Genomic DNA, 26,828 nt, shown 5'->3' with positions numbered 1-26,828 from the left:
AACTTCAGGGCAACGCTGTGACCAGGGTGAGTGGTTTTGTCTCAATAGAAATAGCTCGTGGGATTCGATTTTGTTAGTTAAAACAGTTGGATGTGTTCATTACATCCTACTTTATTTATTAATAATTGTACTCGACACTAGTCGAGTCATCATGTAAGAACGTCAAGGCTAAGTTGAGTTAGTCAGCCGAGATAATCCCACGAGGTATTTAGGTACCGTCATAATTTATTGGTGTGTGTACGATCGAAAAATTATTATTTTTCGTTAGAATAATCACACTGGTTGATTTTTGTACTCCCGGGGTAATCGATGAGTTCGATTACCCATTGATCGAGCTTCGGGTTCGTGCGATTTACCTACGTTGAGTAATAGGTTCGCCTACGGAGAGGGAACCCGAGAAACGGCTGCCGCGTCCGAGGCAGGCAATCGGACGTAAGTTGCCCACTCTCAGCGGAGCAGTTGGGACTTAGATTAAAATTTAACTGTGTGAGAATCAGTGACAGAGGACTGAGTTATTATTTAATTTTTTTTGTATTTAATTTAATTATTGAGTAAATTCGACGATTGAATATTATTATTTAAGGTTTAATTAAATTCGGCGAATAAATTAGTTAAATCTTGAACTTTAATTTGGCTATTATTGATTGAGGTTTGGTACCTCGAATATCGAGTTTACTTATGTAATTAGTCGCTATTACTAAAGCAAGCGGAGATTTATTTTTCTTCCCGCTAAAAATCTCAGATTTTCAAAAATCGGGAAGTTATTGTTTTTACCCCGTTTGGCAAAAATCGAGTTTTCATCAGATCTCGACGTTTGAAGGTCACAGGAAGCTTCCCTGACTACCCCCGCGATGTTGTCACTATGTCTGTATGTATGTATGTGTGTGTGTGTGTGTGTGTGTGTGTGTGTGTGTGTGTGTGTGTGTGTGACTATGTGACTCGCTTATAACTTTTGAACGGTTGAACCGATTTCATCGCGGTTGGTGCCATTCAAAAGGGCTACGCTGAACTTAGATTTCCTGAGAATTTGAACCGATTCGGACCGATAGATTTTAAGAAATCTTGAAAAATCTTAAAAAAAATAAGAAAAAAATCATTTTTGAAAGTAGTTTTTTTGGAATATCTTTTAAACGGCTCTATCGATCAACTTCAAAAACTAATCCGCCCTTAAGCTTGAAAAACCACGCCGATCGGCGTCAACCCGATCAAAATCGGTTGATTCGTTCGAGAGATAGCGTGAACGAAAGAAAACCGAAAACCGAAAAGTGTTTTTTCACATAACTTCGTCATTTCTTCTCGGATCACTTTTGATGACATAGCATAATTTATAGAGCTTAAAAACCGCGTCGATTGCCGCCAAAAACGTAGAAATCGGTTAATTAGTTCGAAAGATATCGTCAATAAAAGATTTGAAAACAAGTGTTTTTAAAATCACTGCGACATTTTTAACTTCCCACTAACAAAATCGAAGATTTTCAAAAATTAGGAAGTTATTGTTTTCACCCTGTTTTGAAAAATCGAGTTTTCATCAGATCTCGACGTTTTAAGGTCATAGGAAGCTTCCCTGACTACCCTCGCGATGTTGTCACTGTGTCTATATGTATATATATATATATATATATATATATATGTATATATATATATATATATATGTGTAACGTATAGTTTGAGACACCCTATTTTTTTTCTTTAATTACGTTAAAAATACAATTGGCAATCGGGGATGAGAGTTTTTTTTTTTTTATATATAAATTTCAAAGTTAAAATTTCGAAGACTGTCTCCAATGTTTAAAGCATTCCTTATAATTCAAGGACATGAGTTCAAAATTTTGATACAATTTCGAGCGAATGTATTGTTTGAGGACTTATGTGCACTTTGAGACCATATATATATTTTCAGGTCTGTGCTGAAAATTTCCACTTATTTTCAAGACATTCTTCGAAATTTATACATATTACTATAGCATAGATTGCTAAAACTTCTGAGGACAGGCCTCAAAATTTTGTTATCATTTTTAATAATGTCTTGAACTTTACACACTTCTTTTAACTTCCTGCTAGAAAAATTGAAAATTTCCAAAAATCGGGATGTTATTGTTTTTACCCCGTTTTTCAAAAATCGAGTTTTCGTCAAATCTCGACGTTTTGAGGTCTTAGGAAGCTTCCCTGACGATTCCCGCGAAAGTGTCTGTATGTATGTACGGATGTGTGTGTGTGTGTGTGTGTGTGTGTGTGTGTGTGTGTGTGTGTAAACCTCTCATAACTTTTGAACGGCTTGACCGGTTTGATCGCGGTTGGTGCCATTCGAAAGGCTTCGACTAAACTTAGATTTTAAATACAAGTTGGACTGATTTGGGCCGATAGATTTTGAGAAATCTTAGAAAAACTGCGAAAAAATTTTTTTCCAAATGTGGTTTTTTCCGAATAACTTTTAAACGGCTCGACCGATCAATTCCAAAAACTAATCAGCTCTTAATCAATTTGTGTTTAAAAATGTATCATAGAATTCGAAAAACTGCGTCGAATGTCGCCAACCGCCTGAAAATCGGTTCATTCATTCAAAAGTTATTGCGGTTTGAAAATTCAAAAAATAGCGTTTTATTAAACTTCTATCAGACTTTTGAGCTCGGAAAGCTCAAAATTACACAAAAATTATGTTTTTCGAGCTCTTTGAGTTTAAAAACGTAATGTGCGATGTTGAGCGCTTAATTACGAAAGTAGCGGGAAGTTGCAGGGATGGCCTTCAGGGTCAACCGTTTTCCTAATTTTTTTTGATGGTTGTTAATTTTAATTACTCATCATTAAGTAACGCCGGTGATTCGATTCATGTCTCTGAGTTAGCAAATTGTTATTAACCGAATTTAGCAGAGATTATTGTTTTTTTTTTTTTTTTCTTTTACTGAAATTAACTGAATTGGTGCAACGATTTATGTTTTATTATCTTGCTTAATGGTATTTACGTGAGTTCAGCGAAGATTATTATTTTATTCAGTTAATTAATCGCCGTTAATTAATTTGAACACCGATTTATTTTTTTTTTTGTCGATGGTCGCAATGACAGGTTGGTCGACAGCGAACAACACGATACCGCGGTCGACAATTATAACGGCGACGACCACGAGCAACACGACGACGACATGGACGACATTAGCTCCAGGAGCAGTACATGTGGACGTCAATGGATGTATACCATACGGGACGCACCACGGGATTAACACTCAGCGCCCGAGGATGACGACAGTGCCGCTGGAGCGTCCAATCCCGAGCCCTAGGCGACGAAACATCCTAAATGAGGGACTTCTGAGGCCTACAGCAAATTCGACACATTTGCCGGCACACAATGTGACATTTGCACCAGGGGTGGCACCACTGGGTGCGAATTCACCTCATCATTCACACAGTGAGCACTGTGTGCTGTCTGGAATGGGTGGTGGACCACATTACCAACCAGCGATGTATGAGAGAGTGTCGAAATGGAACCTGAAGTTCTCCGGGTTAGGCAGCGCGCGCGTCGAATCGTTTTTGAATAGGTTGGATGAATGTTTGACGACGTGTGGGATGACGGATGCGGATGCGTTGGCAATATTACCGTTATTGCTGTCAGATGTGGCCAAAACGTGGTGGTCACACATGAAACATCGTGTATCATCGTATTCCCAGTTCAGATCAGAGTTGCGTCGACGTTTTGGAGAGCCATCGGTCGGATGCAGGATTAAATGGGAAGTTATTACGCGTACTCAAGGGTTGAGATGGAATTAGACTTCCTAGACGCCGTAATAGCGCTTTGGTCGCGAGTAAACGATCCATTGCCGTTGAAGGATCAATTGGATTTCGCATATAATGGTTTACGCCCGAAATACCATCAGAAGTTCGAGCGGTACGACTTTAACAATTTTGAAGAGTTGTATGAGCACGTACGAGCGGTTGATGTTCCCCGCAATCGCCTTCAACGACGTGAGCCAGTACCCGTGGAACAGAGCGTCGTTCCAGAGTATGCTTACCAACCTGAAAAGTACGAAACGAAGAGACGTACTGTTGGTCAGGTTGCTGCTGTATCGAGTCCTCCCCAGGATGCGAAGAAGAATAGAAAGAAGCAGAATAAGTCGAACAAATCGAACAACGCGGATCAGTTAAATGATCAGGTTGCTGCGATGAATTCGCAAGCGTCGTCGAATGCGAACCAAGGATCGTCTTCTGGGTCTCCAAACAACGATAGAGCTCAGCGAGGCTACCAGGGCCCATCGAACGGTCGTTCGAGTCCAAAGCAGGGTAAACCCAGGCCGCCAGTATGTCGTGATCTCTGGGGCAAATTCTACAATTGCTTCTCGACGGATCACGGATGGCGTAGTTGTACCGAGGCAAGACAAGCGAAGTTCTGTTTCGGTTGTGGAACGCGAACAGAACCGACGCCTGGATGCACGTGTTGCATGATGTTCTTCGAATACAATCGGCCGGAAAACGACGTCGGGAATCAGTAAGGAGGGGTCCAGAACTGATTTCCCGCGACGTAAATGGTTCGGTGATTGATGTTGAAGCCGAGATGTCGAACGAGCCGTTGCCAGACATATTCAACATCGACATCGAGCCTTGCGGGCCCGTGAATCAGTCCTCGGATGCTGGTTCTTCACCTGGATGTGACGTGAAACCACCGACGATAACAGAAGAAGACCTTTTGCGACAACGTCATCTCTGTGGCATTTGTGGCGCAGAAGGCAAATTATGGCGATGTGTGGGGTGCAAGAATGCGTTTTACTGCTCGCGCAAACATCAAGAAGCTGATTGGCCGATCCATCAGTGGATTTGCGTACCGATATATATATATATATATATATATATATATATATATATATATATATATATATATATATATATATATATATATATATATATATATTAGGGTGTGTCATATTTAGGCGATATTTTTTTTTTACTGCTATACCAGAAAATCTGGTAGTATATAGAAAATAAAAAATTATGCCGCTGAGCTAAAGGTTTTAAGTCCAATAGTGGCTTAGCTCATCAAAAAATTCGATTTCTCATTTAAATAACACAGGAAAAATTTTTTTTAACTTCCCGCTAAGAAAATTGAAAATTTTCAAAAATCGGGAAGTTATTGGTTTTACCCCGTTTTTCGAAAATCGAGTTTTCATCAGATCTCGACGTTTTGAGGTCCTAGGAAGCTTTCCTGACTATTCCCGCGAGGGTGTCACTATGTCTGTATGTATGTATGTGTGTGTGTGTGTGTTTTTTTTTTTTTTTTTTTTTTTTCTCTTTAGGGGTGGGGATTCCTTTTTACGGATTCCAGGCGTAGCTGTTTGGCCTGGATATGTGGTGACTCGACGCAGCGTCATACTAAAACTCGACGCTGACGCCCCTACTTACTAAACCCTAAAACCCCTTTCTCTTCTATCCTCTGATCCCCCATGGTACCGCCGTAAGGCATTTTTTCGCTCTTTTTCGTCTTTCGCTCTTTTCCTCTCAATGGATCGCAACTCGGTAAGCACTTTTGTAGCAAAAGTGCTTGTGGCGTTCCAGGCAGCTTCTGATGACAGCATTGCTGCTACTATTGTCTCTGGTTGGATTTTCCTCTTCAGGATATTCTCCAGCTCATCTCGCTGTGCGTAAAAACGTGGGCACTCAAAAAAAACGTGCTCTGCATCTTCATTGACTCCTGAGCAGGACGGGCACTCCGGGGAATTATCATGCTTGAAGCGGTGGAGATACGCCCGGAAACAGCCGTGTCCTGATAACATCTGTGTAAGATAATAGTTGACCTCACCGTGACTCTGGTTTAGCCAAACGTTGATCCTTGGTATGAGACGATGCGTCCACCTACCCTTCACTGTGGCATCCCACTGTAGTTGCCATCTACTTATGCTCCTCTGCCGCTCTTCTGTTCCAAGCTCCTCAGCGCTTAGTGTGGTCGACTTCTTTCGTTGGTAAAGGATCCGTCTTTCCTCAGCTAAGACTCTGAGAGGTAAAGTTCAGGAGATGAAACACACTGCTTCCATAGATATTGTGCGGAAGGCACTTGCTACTCTTAAGGCACTCAGACGGTAGACTGGTCCAGCCTTTCTCCATGATTCTTGCTTTTCTAGTGCGTCCGCCCATATAGATATTCCGTAAGTGAGCACTGATGTGACTACAGATGATAATAGTAGTCTTCTGCTCTGCTTTGGGCCTCCGACGTTTGGCATCAGTCGTGCTAAGCTAGCTACCACTGCTGATGCTTTTGCACTCACGTGTTCGACTTGCTGCTTAAAGTTGAGTCGGGCATCAAGCATCACTCCCAGATATCGGATATATGGTTGTGATGTGATTTCTTGTTCTCCGACTTTCAGTTTTATGGTCTCTATCACTTTTCTGCTGGTAATAAGCACAGCCTCAGTCTTCTGTTTAGCCAGTTGTAGATTAATTGAATCCATCCACCGGTTAACTTTCTCAAAGGTGATACCGAACATGTGGTTTATCTCATCTAGGTGTTTCGCAACGATTACATAATACAAGATGGCGATAGAGTGACAACAGTATTTATATTGCTCCGTGTTTTCACAGTAAAATTGGTGTAAAAAAGGTCAATTAAGTTCAGTACTTGGAGTTTTAAGATAGCTGAGTGTTTGATAAAACGGTGGTGATAATTAGTTATTACATTATTCATCCAGATCAATTTATATTCTATCGGCTTGGATTTAAGTCCACGTGGCAACATAGAATAATAACCTAACAGAGTAACACATATAGTATTGACGAGACTGTCTTTATATAAATATTGGTGTTTATGAAATAATGGAGTGCAGTGTTTGGAATTATGTGGTTGCTGAGATATTTGAGAAATAGTGGTAACAATAACTAAAACATGTTTCTCCAATAAGTCTGATCCATTTATTCGTATTGATCGGCTTAGATCTGAGACCGCGTGGCATTATCGAATAACCTATAAACAGTGTGGCATCATTTTGGTATAGAGCAGCACTTGCATTCTTAACGTGGCTGCTGTCAGCTAATTAGCATCGATCCAGTGGTATCTAACTTACCGATAAGTCAGAAAACACAAAAGCACAATAGTTTCTGTTACTTAACACTGTATTGACAAGTGCTATAGCTTATTGACTTTGTTTACATTCGTGGTTTACATTTCAGAATAATATATTTAGTCTCAGGATGTCGAAATCGCCGGCTTTTCAGCTGAAATCAAACAGCTCAACTCTCACACCAAAAAGATGCAGAGGTTGCAACAGCAATATCGTAACAAGTGACCCTGTGTCCTGTGGAAAGTGCCTTGCACCTTATCATCCTGGCTGTGCTAGGAATCAAACAACTCTGGCAACTGGTGGATACCAAAAGTGTTGTGGTGTCAAGAAATCCTACTCTTTGGACGACATAAGAGATATTATCCGAAGAGAGAATGATGAACTGAGGAAGGCACTGAATGATGACTCGTCAAAGGTCCTAGACCCAGTCAAGAATAGTGTAGATGCGCTTCAGGAAAAGGTCCAGGAGCTATCTAATAAATTAGAAGAGAGGCTCACATTGGTTGAAATTGATAATCAAAACATTCATAAGCGCATTGACCGAGCCTGCACTCAGATTGATGATAATTCAGCATCGATTAAGGAATTGAAGGCCGAGCTAGTATCAAACAACAATATTGCAGAATCTGAAATCTTAGAAGAGGTTGAAGACGGTATTAACAGACGTAATAATGTATTAGTTTTTGGTGTCCATGAATCAAAAGACAATGATTTTAGCATAAGGGATGAAGCAGATCGCACTTTGATTAACCAATTGAACTCCAATCTACATGTGGAGTTTACGCCCGTGAACATGCATCGATTAGGTAAATATTCTCCCGCTTTAGCTCAACCAAGACCATTAAAAATCAAGTTCATGTCACCTAATCAAGCTGATGTATATATCCAGAAAGTAGTCGAAGCGAAGCGCATGAATGCCTTGCCACCTGCCTTCAACCGAATCTCAATCTCGAGCGATCGCACTCCTCGTCAACGAGAGGAACAAAAAGCAACCATTGCAGAACTTCGACGCAGGACTGCTGCAGGCCAGACGGATCTTCGAATAGTGACAAGGAATGGGAGGCCGATCATCGTCAATCGACCACCGAGGATGGCTCCGCCGACGATCCCAGAAGTGATAAATTAACAATATTAAATTCTACAATTAAATTTTTCTCAATTTACTATCAAAATGTTCGTGGATTGAAATCTAAACTAAAAGCTATATATTGCAATACTGCAACAATTGAGTATAACATTTATGTTTTTTCTGAGACTTGGTTAAATAATAGTGTTAATTCATCAGAATTATTTGATCCTAATCTGTATTCTGTTTTCAGATGTGATAGAAGAGTGGATTATAAGAGGTCTGGTGGTGGCGTAATTATTGCATGTGAGGTGTGTCTTAATGCTATTAGGCTAAATTTTGAATCAATAAATGATAAATTTCCTCAAGTTGATTTGGCTGGGATAACTTTCGGCAAGTATCCTACAACTACCATCGTTGCTATTTATATACCACCTGACATGCATTTGCAAAACTACTCGGACTTCTTTGATGCCCTGTCTGCTCATACTGATCTGGACGCTGAAGCACTGGTTGTCTTGGGTGACTTTAACTTTCCTCATTTCTATCAGCATACCTTGTATGATCAGTACTCCCCCAAGGCTGAGCTATTATCAACGTTTGCAGTGTATCATAACCTAAATCAACTCAACTCTATACTAAATAGAAACAATCGCCTTCTCGATCTTGTATTTGCTTCAATGGACTGTTATGTGGAATCTAATAGTAGTCCAATAGTACAAATCGACCCTTACCACCCAGCTCTAACTATTTCTCTTCAGTTCCTAACTAACCGTCCCAAGTCTTCAGCAAAAAATCCGGTTAGCAAGTTCAATTTCCATCATTTTGAGAAACACTCGCTAATGTGGGAGCTTGATCGCATTGACTGGTCTATCTTGGATAATGCAGACTCTGTGGAAACCATTTGCAATACATTTTACAATAAACTCAACGGAGCCCTGGAGAAGGTGCTCCCTAAATGTATCACTAAATCTCACCGATCTACTAACTACCCCTCATGGTTTACTAGAGATATTATCAGTGATTGTAAATTAAAAGAAATAATCATAAACAAGTACAGAAAAAATCGCTGTGAATATCTCCGCCTACAACACAATAGTTTACGATCGTCGCTAAAACACAGAATCAAAGCAGCCTACTCTAATTTTCAAAGAAATGCTGAGGCTAATCTTACTAGCAATCCCAAAGGCTTCTGGAATTATATCAATTACAAAAAAAATCAGAATCAGTATCCTGCTAGCTTTGTATTTAATGGCTCTGTCCACTCCAACCCTGGAAAGATAGCCTCACTGTTTGCTGACTACTTCAGTAGCGTTTTCTCCCCACCAAACATTCCGGTACCAGATGACATTATCAGATTAACCACCACGTTCCCCAAAAGAATGTCTCTCCTCGGGAATAGTAATCAATATAGTGAAGAAAGCATCCTGAGATGCATTAATAAACTACCAGATAAAATGTCTACAGGTATGGATGGCATCCCCTGCATGGTGGTCAAGTCATGTGCGCGGTGTTTTGTAAGACCCTTAAAAGCAATATTTAACTACTGCCTCGTGTCTGGTACAGTGCCTACTATCTGGAAATTAGCTAAAGTCTGCCCAATCCTTAAATCCGGTAACAACTTGAATGTCAAAAATTATAGACCAATTTCCATAATACCAGTCTTCGCGAAAGTACTTGAGTTACTGCTCTACGATGATCTTCTTCAAGCAGCTGGTCTCATTATCTCAGATGCCCAACACGGTTTCTTAAAAGGTCGGTCGACAGTCACAAACCTGTTATCTTTCACCCAGTACTTGTATAAATCCCTGTCTACAGGGGACCAGGTTGACGTAATCGAAACTGACTTTTCAAAAGCTTTTGATAAAGTTGACATCTTTCTACTCATCAAGAGCCTTGCGAAGTTGAACTTACCTGACTCTATATTAAGGCTCTTATCTTATTACTTAGTAGACCGTAAGAATATTGTGCTATTCAATGGTTACAGATCTTATGAGTATGTTTCGACGTCAGCAAGGCTCTAACTTGGGTCCACTACTTTTCATCATCTTCATTAACCCAATAGCAGACATTTTGTCATGCTTCTTTGAATTTTTTGCGGATGATGGAAAATACTACTTGCAAATAAAATCCATAGTAGACTGTCATTTTCTACAAAGTAACCTTGATGCGCTTGCCCTCTGGTGTAGAGACAATAAATTACCTCTTAATGAAACTAAATGTAAAGTTATGACGTTCTGTCGTTCACGCACACATACAGTCTTTCAATATAGGATTAATGGTATTGTTCTTGAGCGAACCACGGTGTGCAGAGACTTAGGTGTAATCTTTGACTCTCGCTTAACCTTTGTAGACCATTATAAAAGTATAATAAATAGTGCTCTCAAAACACTTGGTTTCGTAATAAGGAACACAAAAAACTTTACGAACGTACAAGCAATCAAAGTTCTATACGTATCTCTGGTTCGTCTGAAACTTGAATATGCCTCAGTAGTTTGGTCTCCATCATTCAGGAAAAGCATAAACGAGATTGAGAAGGTTCAACGGAGATTTTTAAAGTATCTGTGCTACAAAGTGAATGGTGAATACCCAACAGTTGGGACAGATTATACAAAACTGTGTGCAACCACGGGAATGCTGTCCTTGGAGGAGAGGAGAGTTATTGCTGCTTTTTTATTTGGCAAGGGACTCTTACGTAACTCTATAGACTGTCCTAAACTGCTGGAACAATTATCGATAAATGTCCCATCGAGGGCTCCTAGAACATACACACCATGTTACCTACCACTAGCGCGATCTAACTTTGAGCAATCAGCCCCTATTTACAGAATAGCGCAGATCTGTAATTTTTTTTTAAACAATGCTGAGTCTCTTGACCTCCTAGGATTTAACCAACCAATAGCGACCAGTGCTTTAGCGTCAATTCTCTTGTCTATGAGACAATAGTATTTACTCATTTTTCTTTCCTGTGTATTTTTCTTTTTTTTTTTTTTTTGTTATTTATGTATTAATATTTTTATGTTAAAAAATATCTTAATGGCACCTCATACTGTTACACTGTATCGCTGTATATATTGTTAGAATGGCCCTGTTAATGGCTAGTGCTGTTGGGTCTATGTATAAGAAATAAATAAATAAATAAATTACGACAGCTACATCGTCTGCATATGCAACAAGCTTGACACTTCTTGGAAGAGTCAGTCTCAGCAGGCCATCATCCATGACATTCCACAGAAGTGGACCCAGAACAGAACCCTGGGGTACACCTCCGGTAATACCGTACTCGTTTGGACCATTTTTCGTGTCGTATCTCAGGATTCTGTCCGTGAAGTAGCTAGCCACTATCCTACGTAGGTATCCTGGTACGTTTTTCTCTTCCAAGGCTTGCATAATGCAGTCCCAGTTGGCGGAGTTGAAGGCATTTTTGATGTCCAGAGTGGCCACCAGGCAGTACTTCTTCGCTCCACCCTTCCATCTGATCCCTTCGATTGCCTCCTTGGCCGTTGCAACAACCAAGTTGATTGCGTCCAGGGTTGATCGTCCTTTCCGAAAACCATACTGGTTGTCTGCCAGGAGTGGATCGACAACTGCTTCTATTCTTTGGTGGATTATACGCTCAAGTATCTTACCTGCCGTGTCTAACATACAAAGTGGTCGATAAGATGACGGTTCTTCTGGTGGCTTTTTCCCTTTTGGAAGTAGTACTAGTCGTTGCTGCTTCCACTTCCAAGGGAAAATCCCTTTCTTGAGGCATGTGTCGTAGACGTCCAGGAACAATGATGGCACTGCTTTTATAGTTGTTTTAAAAGCAATATTGGGGACCCCGTCCAATCCCGGCGCTTTATTGTTCCCTACACGATTACAAGCCTCCAACAGTTCTCCCTCCGTGACAGATGGAATGTCATCCATTTCATTCTGCGCTAATAGGTAGTTAAACTTGCTTTGTTCGGGGAACAACGCGTTTACAATCTTCTGTAGGAGTTGAGGACACGTGGGTGATGGCATTAGCTGGTTTTTAAGATGGGTCATGACCACCTTATACGGCCTACCCCACAGATCTCTGTCCACCTCGTTGATGAGCTCCTTCCAGCATTTTCTTTTGCTATCTTTGATGGCTTTGTTCAGGGATCGACGGGCTTTTTTGTACTCTGCGACCAGCTCCACAGAGTTAGGTCGTCGGTAGCCACGCTGAGATATTCTTCTCTTCTGATGACACTCTTTACGAAGGGCGCTGATGTGGTCGTTCCACCAGTGAACGGAAGGTCTTGTGTTTATGCCACGTCTACGAGACATACTGGCGTCACACGCCTGGGTCACTCTTTTCATCAGGTCCTTGGTCTTCTCTTCTGCGCAGCCCGCGATAATCTGGTCACTATTGAGAGCTACTAACAATGCCCTTGGGTCAAGAGTTTTACCTTCCAACCAATGGTGTTGTTGCTTTTTAGGTCTTCTCGGGCTCTGGGCGTTTAATATTTCCCAGAGAATCGCGTTGTGGTCGCTGGCTGTGTAGGTATCCATCACCTTCCAGTTGATATTACCTCTGGTGAGGCTGCCACTGACGAAAGTGAGATCTACAATAGAACTTGTGTCTCCTTTGGTGTAGGTTGGTGTGTCACCATTGTTGAGCAGTACTACATCTAATGTAGAAAAGGCTTCTAGTAATTCCTTTCCTCGCGCGTTTGTATTCTTGCTACCCCAGTCTACTGCCCAGGCGTTGAAGTCCCCAGCTATTGCCACTGGGTGGTAATGCTTCGCGTCCTCGGTAAGTCGATCCAGAAATGCGGTGAATTCGACAGTAGAGAGGCTAGGTGGTGCGTAACAGCTATAGAAGCGGATGCCCTCTACTGATACTGCTACAAAGCCGGCATTGCTGTTGTCGACTGCATTTTGGAAAGGGAGCTTGCCACATGACCAGATGACAGCTTTGAATGTGCTGTCAGATTCCCAGGGTTGGGTACTCAGGTGTTTATATGGCTCTGCTATCAGTACCAAGTCAAGCTCTAGTTCTCGCACGGATTGCATGAGCAGGTCATGCGCTGCCTGTGTGTGTGTGTGTGTGTGTGTGTGTGTGTGTGTGTGTGTGTGTGTGTGTGTGTGTGTGTGTGTGCGTGTGTGTGTAAGTATGTAAACCTCTTATAACTTTTGAACTGTTGAACCGATTTCATCGCGGTTGGTGCCATTCGAAAGGGCTTTGCCAAACTTAGATTTCCTGTTAATTTGAACCGATTCGGACCGATAGATTTTGAGAAATTTGGAGAAATCTAAAAAAAAGTAGGAAAAAAAATTTTTTCTGAAGTGGTTTTTTTGGGATAACTTTTAAACGGCTCAACTGATCGATTCCAAAAACTAATCAGCTCTCAACCTTGAAAAACCACGTCGATTGCCGCCAATCCGGTCAAAATCGGTTGATTCGTTCGAGAGATATCGTGAACGAAAGAAAACCGAAAGAAGTGTTTTTTCAGAGTTACTCCGAAATTTCTAGTTTGACCAATTGAAACTTAGGAATTATTTATAAGGCTTAAAAAACTACGTAGAATGCCGCCAACCGCGTAAAAATCGGTTCATTCATTCAAAAGTTATTGCGGTATGAACATTCAAAAAATAGTGTTCTATGAAACTTCTATCAGACTTTTGAGCTCAAAGAGCTCAAAAGCATAGAAAAGGTATCTTTTTGAGTTCGGAGAGCTTAAAACAACACACAGATTGTACTTTTGAGCTCGAAGAGCTCAAAAAAGCGGCCAGGTATTAACGGAATTAACGGGAAGTTGCAGGGATGGCCTTTAGGGTCAACCGTTTTTCTAATTTTTTTGTTTCAAGTGGACTTTTCGTTATTAAAAAAATTTTTTTTCGAAAAACCTTTTTATGGCTTTTGTAGGAAATTAAATTCTCTACAAAAATATTTCTTTGGACGAAGACTGTAGAACCACTATTTTCGAAGTTATAGCCCGTAAAACGGCAGCAATTAAAAAAATACACATTAAATTCCATTTAATTTTCAATTTATTACTCTGACATGAATAATTTAATTTTATTGTACATTTTTGAGGATTAAAATTTTTAATTAAAGTATTGACTCGTTTCAATATAATAATCTAAGTCAAATTATTATTAATTAATCGTTATAATTACAAAAAATTTCATTTTTTCATTTATCTAAAAATGGTAACATTAACGTCTGCTTGTTAGCATAGGAAAATATTTTCCTGTGCATAGCTGAAAATTTCAATAAGTACTGTTTCTGCTCTTCATCAGCAGTTAAGCTTTTATTGTAGGCTTCCATTAATTGGACCGCCCGTTCCGCAGTATCATTAACAACGTGTAAATGTTTTAAAATTTTTAGGCACGTATTGTAACTTTTGTCAGATATCCACTGATCAGGATGTACATTTAAAAAATCAGTTGGGAGTTCCGACCTTTTAAGAATAATCATCGACTCTTCTGATGCAAAGTCATACAATTCTTTGTCTAGTAAGAAATTAATATTAACATTTTTCACATTAAATCGTTCAAAGTTTTTAATTTAAATTTTTTTTTCTGAATCGATTCAATTAATTTTAATTTGATTTCTGCGCTAACATTATTATCAAATAATGACAAACAAATAAGTTGTTCAGATAAATACCACAAGTGATTGCTGAATTTTTTTGACGCTACTTCTGAAAAATTTTTATTTATTTTTTTATAATTCAGTTAATCGTTCATAAATTCTAAATTCTGTCGAGGAGCTTGGATTGCTGAAGGCGCACAATACCATGCTGTTATGTATACTAATACGATGAAAATACAAATGTAGCGGAGTCCCGAAGCCTCTATCTGGCTGAGTGAAAATTGTTCTTGAAACAGATAAATTTTTAAAAAATATATTGCTTTAAATATGCGCGAAAATATGATTTCAATCCATAAGTGTTATTATTTCACAATCGTAATAACTATTTAATAATGATTTGACTTAGATTATTATATTGAAACGAGTCAATACTTTAATTAAAAATTTTAATGCTCAAAAATGTACAATAAAATTAAATTATTCATCTAAGAGTAATAAATTGAAAATTAAATGGAATATTATGTGTATTTTTTTAAATGTCACCGTTTAACGGGCTATAACCTCGAAAATAGTGGTTCTACAGTCTTCGTCCAAAGAGATATTTTTGTAGAAAATTTAATTTCCTACAAAAGCCATAAGAGGGTTTTTGAAAAAAAAATTTTTTAATAACGAAAAGTCCACTTGGAACAAAAAAAAAATTTTTCCTGTGTTATTTAAATGGGAAATCAAATTTTTTGATGAGCTAAGCCGCTATTGGACTTAAAACCTTGAGCTCAGCGGCATAATTTTTTATTTTCTATATACTAGCAGACTTTCTGGTATAGCAGTAAAAAAAAAAATATCTCCTAAAAATGACACCCTAATATATATATATATATATATTAGGGTGATTTTTTTTTTACTTTATTTTTTTTTTTTCGGTCCCATCGTGAATTCTTGTTGGAAATACCCAAAAAAAAATTCCCTGAAAGTTTGAGCTCTTAATATTAATTAACGTCCTCGACCAAGGCATGTGAATATTTCCCATTGAAAATACACAAAAACTTTGATTTTTAATTTTTGAATTTCTAAAGCTCAGCGGCATTTCATGGGATCACTTTGATCGAAGATGGTTTTTTTGAACGCTCTACAAAAGTGCCCATTGCCGCAAAGTCGTAACTCACACTGGCGAGGCAGTACGGGCCACTGAACCTGATTTTTTCATAAAATTGGCGTTTTTTCGCATTTATCTCGTAAATATCAAGAGCTACGGAAAAAATGTAAATGACAAACTTGTAGAAAATTCAATTTCCAACAAAAAAAGTCCTATGAACCAAATCGCTAAGATCAATATTAAGCGAGATATTAAGCCTTGAATATATTTTTTCGTGAAATTTTGGCCGATCATTGATTTAAACTTATTAATATCTTGTTTACTTTTTCTGTTTTTTATATTTTCTCTTCAATATATTTTTCTAAGGCTAGAAAACTAAAGCAAAATTAATAATCTACAATATTTAACCTTTAATGATAATAAACATTTAATCAAACTCTTTTCTCTTTGTTTCTTCTCCGTCAGTAGGTACTTAATAATCTAATGGCAACGTTGCGATGTAACTAACATCGCGGTGATTCCCCCACCAGTTGATCAACAACGTTTGACAAAAAGTACGCGACCAGCGAAAGCTCAGTCATTGTCCGCAAATCGAAAGCCTCTCTCCTCTCCAAAAATCCCCTCTTTTACGTAACCTTGAATTAGTTTAATAAATTGCCCGCCTAATTGCAGCGCTTTCTTTGTTCTTTATTGTGTGATACTAATGCCGCAAATATCGAGAACAAAGCTCAGTGAACACTGAATGTACTCGCGTCGCATTTGTATGCTTTACGTTGCGTTACATTTTTCTATCATTTTTATTCTTGTCAAAGATGTCTGAACAAATCGGAAATAGAGTTTATAATTATTTAATTGGATTGGAAATTCATAATATTAATAATATTAAGTAACCTTCGTGTAGGGATGTATTGAATCTCTTTATGTACAAACATCAATCCTTAAAATTAAGTATACGAGCAAGTGCTAGTAGTGTGATCAGTGATACGAATGCTATTTGGGCTAATCTTTTGATTCCAACTTCTCGACCTCAGCACAGTATTAAAAAATTGGAAAAAATTCACAGTGACTACATGAAACTGAAGAATCATCGAAGTCGTGCAAAGACATCGAAAAGACAACGAACAAATGTGGAACAGTTTAGCAAACGTCTTGATAAATTATTTGACATTGCAAATTGTGCTGCACTAAAAAATTTACCGAAAAATTTGCAGCAATTTTTGACAGATTGTCGTAAAGGAAATAGAAATATCCATCTACCAGCAATTGACGTTATACCAGAAGAAACTTCTGGAAATCTGTCTGCGATGGAAGTAGAAACTCCCAATAATGAGGAAATTGGTTAGTTCTAATATTATAATAGTTTTGTTTAATTATATTTGATTTGTTTAACATTCAGCTAATATGTTTACTAATTCACTGTTAACATTTTTCATTTCAGGAATGAAATTATCCCAACAGTCGTCCTTAAATAGTTTCTGTAGTTCCATATCAAATTCCAGTGAATTGAAGCGAACTTGTTCAGACTTTGAAGATACTAAGATGCCAGCGCCTAAGAAAAATAAAATTGATATTCTGACTTCGGAATTAGTATTAGCACTAGATAGAACTAAAACTAGTAACAGAAATGCGATGTACATCATTTCTGCTGTTATTCAAAGTTTAGGACTTGAGATTGATAAATATAATTTAAGTTACTCCACTATTCGCAATGCGCGTATTTCAAAAAGAGAAGAAATTGTCGATACGATCAAAGAAGAAGAAATTTTTGATGACTCTCTCGTAGTGCACTGGGATGGAAAGATGCTTCCTGCGGGAAATGGTCAACCAAAAGCAGAACGATTATCAATACACGTCACCGGAATAAATACTGATAAAAATTTAAAAACTCCGATTCTCTCTGATGGCACAGGTGAAAGCCAAGCTTCAGCCATTTTTGAAACGCTGATAGAGTGGGATCTTTGCGATAATGTTAAAGCAATGTGCTTTGATACAACTAGTTCAAATACCGGTAAGTTAATGTTGTGGTTGAATGAATTTATATCACAGTATTTGTTTTTTGACTTGGGAAGAAATTTTCAAATAAGAATTTGATTAATTTTTTAATTATTTTACGAATGTTGAGTTAAAATATAAGCTGAGTCAAAAATTTGAATAACTGATAATTAAATAACAGTTTATCAATAACTAATTCTTTGTTTTAGGTTATTTTAATGGCGCATGTGCATTATTAGAAGATAAAATTGGCCGTGACTTATTATATCTTGCTTGTCGCCATCATACTTCTGAATTGATGTTACGAAATGTTGCAGAAGTTGCTTGGCCAATGACGAATAGTCCAAATGTACCAATTTTCAAAAGACTCAGAGATAATTGGGAAAAAATTGATAAATCTGCGTATGAAATCGGCACAGAGGATAAAGATATTGCACTTATTTTAAATAAAAAGAAAAGACGATATTCTTGACTTCATAGAAAATCAACTGAAGGTATTAATTAATTCATAAATAATTTTACCATTGAAAGAATTATTATTTATAAAGTTAATTTCTTTTACAGTCATTAGATCTTTCTGATACACTGATAGAAGGACTTGTTAATATTTAATAAGCTTTATTAACTGTTAATAAATGATTTTTAACATCATGGGGATTTGATAAATATTTATTAACAGTTAATTAGTATTCATTACGTAGAATTTATTAACTGTTAATAAATATTTATTAATTTATTAATAGTTAATAAATATTTGTTAACTGTTAACAAATATTTATTTAGGATAAAAAGCAAAAATAGCAATATTGTTTTGACCAATGTTATAACCCTATAACGAGAATACAGTGATAATAATTTAATTCACTTAATAAATTAACGTTTTTAATATGTAAAGATATAAAAATAATTATTAGCTGTGATAGAATTTGGTAGTTTACAATAAATGTTATTATAATGTAATATAATTAATGCAAATAATTGATAAGGATGATTTTTGTTTATAAGCAACCTTCATATCATATGACATTGCAAGCCAAACAAATTCACTCAACCAAGTATTTATTAACTGTTAATAAATATTTGTTATCTATTAATAAATATTTATTAAATATTATTAAATGTACTTTTCTCCCTAATAAATATTTATTTAATGATAAAAAATATTTATTAAATTAAATTATTATCTTCAAATAAATCAAATTATTAATAGTAAATAAATCCTTTTATCAGTGTAGTTATTTTGTATACTTCGATATAACTCGAATTTTTAAGTGATTTAGTTTTATAAATTTTGCCTTTTAAATAATATTTTTTACTTTAAAATTCTGAAAATATCTTCTTTTCTGGCCGCAATTATTAAATTTTTCTTATTTTTTGTTAGAATCATCATCCGAGAAATGATTACAAGGAGTTTTTGGAGCTGAGCTGTATCTTTTTGGGTGGTATCAAAAGTCATAGAGCCGAATTTAAAGCACCTGGTGCTTTTCATCACGCACGGTGGTAATCGAAAGCTCTCTATTGCTTGAAAATATATATGTTTAGAAACCAGTTTAAAATGGGAGCAAACGAAAAAAAAATTTTGCAGAAAATATGTGTTTTCATCGTAATATTTTATGTAAAAATATGGTTTACTGCTCCTAATGCAATAAATGCTCCAAACTCGGATTTGCAATTAGTAAAAGATCTTATTGACTACAGAAAAATACATCCAGAAATTGCAAATGCAGCACTCGATAAATTGTCTCGGCATTTGTGGTAATTACACGAAAATCTTGCTTGTTTGGCTCTTTTTGATGAAACTGTGTCAGTAGAAGAAAAAGTAAAGATCGTACAAAAAATAAATTCCCAGGTAGCGGTCAAAAAGCCTAATAAACGTTTATCAGTCGCTTATGAAGAAATAACGTCGTTATCTGAGAAAAACATAAGCGATTTTGTTAATCCAAACTCGTTGTTTATTTTTGAGCAATTTGAGCTCCCCTATGAATTTTTGCATACAGATCCAAGTTTGTGGGAATCAAATCTTGAGTATAAACGATGTTATGATACATTCAAAAAGTTAAAAGTAGTAAACGATACTGCGGAAAGAGAAGTAGCGCTAGCCGAAAGTTTTAATGAAGTATTGACTTATAACGAAGATGAAAGACAAAGAATTTTTCAAACTGTTCAGCACCATCGATCTCAATACACATCGTGTAAAAAATCACAATATATTGACAATGAATTAATCTAACAATTCATTTTTCTGCTTTCAATAATAATTAATTGGTATTGTTGTTTTTATTTTTATTAAATACTTATTGTTGTTAATATAATTCGAACTATCATAATTTAATAAACTGTTAATAATATATAAATTATTTAAGTGTAATTGAATTCATAAGTTTTATGCAGAAACTCGTAAATCCATTATTTATTAAAGATTCTTAAGATATAAGCTTTTATAATGTAAGATACTTATCATATCCTGTTTTTCTAGCCTTAAAAAATATATTGAAGAAAAAATATAAAAACAGAGAAAGTAAACAAGATATTAATAAAGTTTAAATCAATGATCGGCCAAAATTTCACGAAAAAATATATTCAAGGCTTAATATCTCGCTTAATATTGATCTTAGCGATTCGGTTCATAGGACTTTTTTGTTGAAAATTGAATTCCCTACAAGTTTGTTATTTACATTTTTTCCGTAGCTCTTATTATTTACGAGATAAATGCGAAAAAACGCCAATTTTATGAAAAAATCAGGTTCAGTGGCCCGTACTGCCTCGCCAGTGTGAGTTTTGACTTTGCGGCAATGGGCACTTTTGTAGAGCGTTAAATTCTAAGAAAACCATCTTCGATCAAAGTGATCCCATGAAATGCCGCTGAGCTTTTTAGAAATTCAAAATTAAAAATCAAAGTTTTTGTGTATTTTCAATGGGAAATATTCACATGCCTTGGTCGAGGACGTTAATTAATATTAAGAGCTCAAACTTTCAGGGAATTTTTTGGGTATTTCCAACAAGAATTCACGATGGGACCGAAAAAAAAAAAATTAAAAAAAAATCACCCTAATATATATATATATATATATATATATATATATATATATATATATATATATATATATATATATATATATATATATATATATATATATATTTGAAAATTAATAATTAATGTTTTTAACTAGTTTTAAAAACATTTATGTAAAATAAAAATCAATTATATTAGATTATTATTGTTGATAATATTAATAATTGTTAATAAATAATATTTATTTTAAATAAATAAATTAATAATAATTATAAACGATAAATTCATAAAATAATTAATAATAAAATAATAATAAAAAATAATGAATTAAAAATATAATTAATATTAATTTTAAATGATAATAATTACATCAATTATCAAATTATTGTATCAATTTTTGATCAACAATGTATCAATAAGTCCTTTTTGACGTGATAACGTCTTATAAATTGATGAACACTGGCAGTGCACACGAAAAAGTGTCCCGTTCCGCCTGAGCCTGTGTGTGCAAGTGAGAGCGCGCAACAAGCGATAGAGATGCCTAAGCGTTGGCTTGTGACACATATATCTCTCTTCTCGCATGATGTCAGAGTTAACAGTTAGAATATTGTTCTATAACTAATTGTTCGTGATTATATTTAAACAAATTATTTAAATTAAATTTTCAAAAACTGTAAATAATATTTGAAAATTAAAAATTAATGTTTTAAACTAGTTTTAAAAATATTTATGTCAAATTATATCAATGATATTAGATTATTATTGTTGATAATATTAATAATTGTTAATATATAATATTAATTATAAATAAATAAATTAATAATAATTATAAACGATAAATTAATAAAATAGTTAATAATAAAATAATAATAAATTGATAAAATAATTAATATTAATTATAAATAATAATAATTAAATCAATTATCAAATCATTGTATCAACTTTTGATTAACATTGTATCAATAAGTCCTTTTTGACGTGATAACGTCTTATAAATTGATGAACACTGGCAGTGCACACGAAAAAGTGTCCCGTTCCGCCTGAGCCTGTGTGCAAGCGAGAGCGCGCAACAAGCGATAGAGAGGCTTAAGCGTTGGCTTGTGACACATATATCTCTCTTCTCGCATGACGTCAATAAGTCCTTTTTTTTTTGTTAAAATAATTTTTAAATATTCAAAATTTTTTAATTTTTAAATACAAAATAATGATAATTCAGTGATAATAATTTAATTCAATTCACAAAAGTATGCAATTTTTCATCAATGTTTCTTTTTGACGTTATCATGTAAAACTATTGTCCGTCAACCGACTTTACAGACAACTAAATTTTTTATTATTGAAAATCATGACAGTTATTTTTTGAAAATAATCTTCTGAACGTGGACTTGGCGCAATTTTTTATAGTGAAACTGTTTTTGTTAGGATGTAGATATATCACAGTCGATTTTAGTTTCTTATTAATTTAAATTAAACGAGACCGAATAATACAGCCATCTGCAGTACGAAACCACTCTTTGTAATTCTGAAGCTATAAGAAACAAAACTTGATTTCGAAACGTAAATTTTTTCGGGAGTTATCATGACTACATACAAAAATGCAGCTACATACAGACATTCGGACGTTCATAAAGAATTATTTTCAAACAGTTTTTTCTCAAAGTAGCAACATAAAATAATCTTTCAGAAACTATGAGCTCGATTATTCAGGGTGTTTCCTTGATGTACGTCCCCTTATATTTTTCAATGAGTGCAAGATGTGCTTGGAGAGCTTAAAAACGTGGTAATAAATGAAATTTCGAGCGCTTTGCATTTGAAACTAGCGGGAATTTGCAGGGTTGGCCTGTTGGGTCAACCGTCTTACTAATTTTGTTTCTAAATGTAAAATTGAATCTAACATTAATATAGGAATTTAAATTGCGCGCTTTAATTTTTCAATCAATAAGGAATCGGGGACCATATTTTTGCGATAATTTGACACTCAGTTCACTTCACACTTATTTTCAATTCATCTGTTTTAATAAAGAGGATTGTATTACAGCGTTGCAGATTTGAGTATTTGTTTAGGCACTTCGTTACAAATAGTCCCAAGTGCAAATCTACCTTTACTCACGAAAAATCATGGCGGCCGTCTCGTTATTTGTAATCTACAATCAACTAAACATGTCAGTATAATTTAATATCTTCAATTTTGAAACGCATGATAGCTTATTAATGTATTTGTATTTTAGGATAAACAAGCTGATCTGGTGATTAATGGCAATGTTGATGATATATTTTCCATTGTTATGGGAAACTTACTATTGCAAATCCCCAATTATGATAGTAGTTTTGATATGACGAAAAACATGAATACACTGCCGACAAATATGGAATGGACAATTTCATTACACCAAATAAAAAAAATGAAAGAACTCTACAAATCAATCCGTAAAACTCATAATCGAAAAAAAAATGTCAACACAGTAAAAAAAAATAAAATTTTTTAGAAAACAACTATTTCAAGTTGTCAATTTTTCAAGCTTTTGAAAGATTAATGAATAAAAAATTAATGGATGAATAATTTTTATCACTTTGAATTATAAGAAAAAAATTAAATTAACATTCTAATTTTTTTTTCTTAATAATGGCGACTATTACTTCGTACTTAATTGTATATTTTTCTACCATTATTTATTTAAACTGTTTTGATAGTATAAGTAATTAACAACGTCGAAAAGTTTCTTAACCCTTTTTTTTTGTTACTTTCACATCGATAAATAGGACAGATAGTTAAAAAAAAACAAAAATGAACAAAAAGTTATGAAAAATTATCATCAAATTTTCGAAAGTCAAAATTTTTTTCTAAAAGAAAGTTTTTTGCCTTATTTTCTTGTGCTACCTTCACTATTTATCGATGTAAAAATAACGAATCAAAAAAGAAAAAATTTTTTAGCCATTTCTGAAAACTTGAAAAAATAATTAATTAAGGGTGTACTCTAGTAGATCACTTCCAAATATTCTATGTGGTTACTTTCGATTATTTTTTTTTAATTTTTCGAATGTATATGGGGTATTCCATGCCAAATCGACCATTTTTTAACTCGACCCCTTTCGATTTAGCTGAAAATTTATCATTTTTTTCTACCCTTTGAAAAAAATTTTTGAGAATTTTTTCAAATTTTTTTGTCCAACCCAAAAAAAGTTATGAATTTGTCAAAAAAATGGCTTTTTTATTTCCAATTAGCCATAACTTTTTTTGATATTCGATACCTTTGGATACCTTTTTTGTTTTTGAATGTCCTTTTTGAAAAAATACACAAAAAAAAAAATTAAATACGAAAAATTCGACAGAATATCCGGGTTTTTCGAGTAAAATCGTTATTTTTTCATAGTACGTCATTATTTTCTAAAATAAAAAAAATTTTTTTTTTCAATTAAATAAAAAAAATATAAAAAAAATCGGCCCTGTCTGGGATGAGCGGGAATAGTTGTCAAATTGATTGAACTTTATTTTTGAGAAAAAAAAATTAAAAAAAAAAGTGACGTACTATGAAAAAATAACAATTTTACTCGAAAAACCCGGATATTTTGTCGAATTTTTCATATTTAATTTTTTTTTGTGTATTTTTTCAAAAAGAACATTTAAAGATAAAAATTTAAAAGAAAAAAAGGTATCCAAAGGTCAATATCAAAAAAAGTTATGGCTATTTGAAAATAAAAAAGCCATTTTTTTGAAAAATTCATAACTTTTTGTGGGTTGGACAAAAAAATTTGAAAAAATTCTCAAAAATATTTTTCAAAGGGTAGAAACGAATGATAAAGTTTCAGCTAAATCCAAAGGGGTCGAGTTCAAAAGTGGTGGATTTGGCATGAAATACCCCAATACCCCATATGTATCTAAGAATTCCCGAAGATGTGTCAACTGTTTCACGCGACGGCTCGCAGATTAAATTTTGGTAAGACTTTCTATGATTTTTTATTTAAAAAACTATTGGCAAAACTAGTTCGGATTCTAAAAAACTTGTGTACCAATGCAAATGTAAAAATAAAGCAAGAACGAGCTTTCTCGGAACACATTTTAATGAGTGAAAGTGTACTACAAAGCGAATCACTGGGGGACCCGGTGGTCTAGCAGCCTAAAATTTAAGCTATTTTAAAAAATTTTATTTTTATGTGAAGGTGATGACTAATGTTTTCAAATTTTCTTACTCTTATTCTATTACTTATCAACTGAACAAAAATGAAAATCAAAACAAAAAAAAATTTTTTTTAAATTAGAAAAATGGCGGTGAAGTCCCCCTCTAAAAAAAAAAATGGACCTGACTGAGTGGATAGATTGATCTCACCCTCGGATCTCAAATTAAAAAGAATGACTGATTATTAAATAGTATAAGTATAGTTATCGTCGAAACGAGAATGAAAAAAAAAATATTTGACAAAATGGCGCGTAGTTAAAAGTACGAATCTGAAACTCGTATTCAGAAAATACTTTCAACTATTAAAATACTTTCCCTGATAGCCATGCAGAGTGAAAGTTGGCTTTAGATTGGACTCCAAGTTATGAAAAATCTACGACTGAAATCTTATAGTTTGATTCAATATCTTGCAGTGCAGGAGTTTGAGTGAACCTGCAGCGAACTTTGAGACATTGAGACAATGTCTGTTCATACGGCAGAGTACAGAAATTGTACCCTACCCGGGTGAAAAAACTTATGTATAATATTCTTACACGGAAAAAAAAGTGGCTTTAAAATCACATCAGGTGATACAAAAATTGTATCACCTGTGAAGTTAACAGAGGTGAACCTAAATTTACATCACTTGGTGATTCAATTTTTGTATCTAATGTATGTTAAATGGGACAAACTGACGGTGATATACGTACCCTCTAACCTTGAAATAAATTTATTATATAAATTTATAGACAATATTCTTTTAGCATTGAACATACAAAATTATCGGCCATGTTATTTTCACGTTTTTTAACTTCCCGCTAAGAAAATCGAAGATTTTCAAAAATCGGAAAGTTATTGGTTTCACCCCATTTTGCGAAAATTGAGTTTTCATCAGATCTCGACGTTTTAAGGTCACAGGAAGCTTCCCTGACCATTCCCGCGATGGTGTCCGTGCGGCTGTATGTATGTGTGTGTGTGTCTGTTCGTGTGTGCGTGCGTGTGTGTGTGTGTATGTGTGTGTGTGTGTGTGTGTGTGTGTGTGTGTGTGTGTGTGTGTGTGTAAACTTCTTATAACTTTTGAACGGCTTGACCGATCGGATCGAAACAGGCGGCGATCTAAAGAGTATCATTGCCATTAAATTTTGTGGAAATTTGAATCAATTCGATTTGCTAGATTTTGAGAAATCTCAAAAATAAAATTTTCAAAAAATCGTTCTTTTGGAATAACTTCTTAACGGTTGCACTGATTAATTCCAAAAACTATTCCGCTCTTAAGTTTAAAAAACCACGTCGATTGCCACCAGTCCCGTCAAAATCGGTTGATTCCTTCGAGAGTTATCGAAAACGAAAAATTTCAAAAAAACTGTTTTTTTGGAATTTCTTCGAAATTCCTTGTTCGATCGATTTAAACTTGAAAATCTGTTATGAGGTTATTGTTTTCACCCTGTTTTACGAAAATTAAGTTTTCATCGAATCTCGACGTTTCGAGGTCCTAGGAAGCTTCCCTGACTATTCCGGCGATGATGTCTGCATGTCAGGATGTACTGGTGTGTGTGTGTGTGTGTGTGTGTGTGTGTGTGTGTGTTTTTTTTTTTTTTTTTTTTTTAGGGGGGGGAATACTTTTTACGGATTCTAGGCATAGCTGTTTGGCCTGGATATGTGACGACTCGACGCAGCGTCATACTAAAACTCGACACTAACGCCCCTACCCACTAAACCCTAAACCCCTTTTCCTTCTTTCCTCTAATCCCTCATGGAAACCGCCGTCAGGCATTACTTCGTGAAGGGAGGATCTAGCTACTGCTCTTCCTTCTGGTGGCTAAGGTGTTAACTACCTTCCTTCTATCTTCTGCTATTTGCTCTTTTTCTTTCGGTGGAACGCAAGTCTTTAAGGACTTCTGTTGCAAACGTGTTGGTAGCGTTCCAGACAGC

At 35.3% G+C, this 26,828-nt stretch overlaps 2 protein-coding genes across 3 annotated transcripts in view; both read left to right on the top strand.

The window, feature by feature from the left end:
- Positions 1 to 23,238, top strand: part of LOC123272902 (NAD-dependent protein deacetylase sirtuin-6-like) — a 64,811-nt gene extending 41,573 nt beyond the window's left edge. Inside the window, exons 4-5 of the mRNA XM_044739922.1 lie at positions 22,781 to 22,904; positions 22,971 to 23,238. Coding sequence (XP_044595857.1) covers positions 22,781 to 22,904; positions 22,971 to 23,228 — 382 coding nt within the window. The 3' untranslated portion in view covers positions 23,229 to 23,238. The remainder of the gene's footprint in view (positions 1 to 22,780; positions 22,905 to 22,970) is intronic.
- Positions 16,614 to 20,009, top strand: LOC123272386. 2 transcript variants are annotated; one of them, XM_044739121.1, is made up of 2 exons: positions 16,614 to 17,075; positions 19,111 to 20,009. In XM_044739121.1, the coding sequence occupies exons 1-2, from the start codon at positions 16,658 to 16,660 to the stop codon at positions 19,128 to 19,130; spliced, it is 438 nt and encodes a 145-aa protein (XP_044595056.1). In that variant the 5' UTR covers positions 16,614 to 16,657; the 3' UTR covers positions 19,131 to 20,009. The 2 variants fall into 2 exon arrangements, 1 of the variants encoding a protein (XP_044595056.1); XR_006511069.1 differs by lacking the exon at positions 16,614 to 17,075 and adding an exon at positions 18,180 to 18,223.
- Positions 23,239 to 26,828: the final 3,590 nt, after the last annotated feature.

This window comes from Cotesia glomerata, linkage group LG10 (assembly GCF_020080835.1).
Source record: "Cotesia glomerata isolate CgM1 linkage group LG10, MPM_Cglom_v2.3, whole genome shotgun sequence".
NCBI classification, from domain to species: domain Eukaryota; kingdom Metazoa; phylum Arthropoda; class Insecta; order Hymenoptera; family Braconidae; genus Cotesia; species Cotesia glomerata.
Note: the sequence above shows the minus strand (reverse complement) of the source record. Positions and strands in the feature narration are given on the sequence as shown.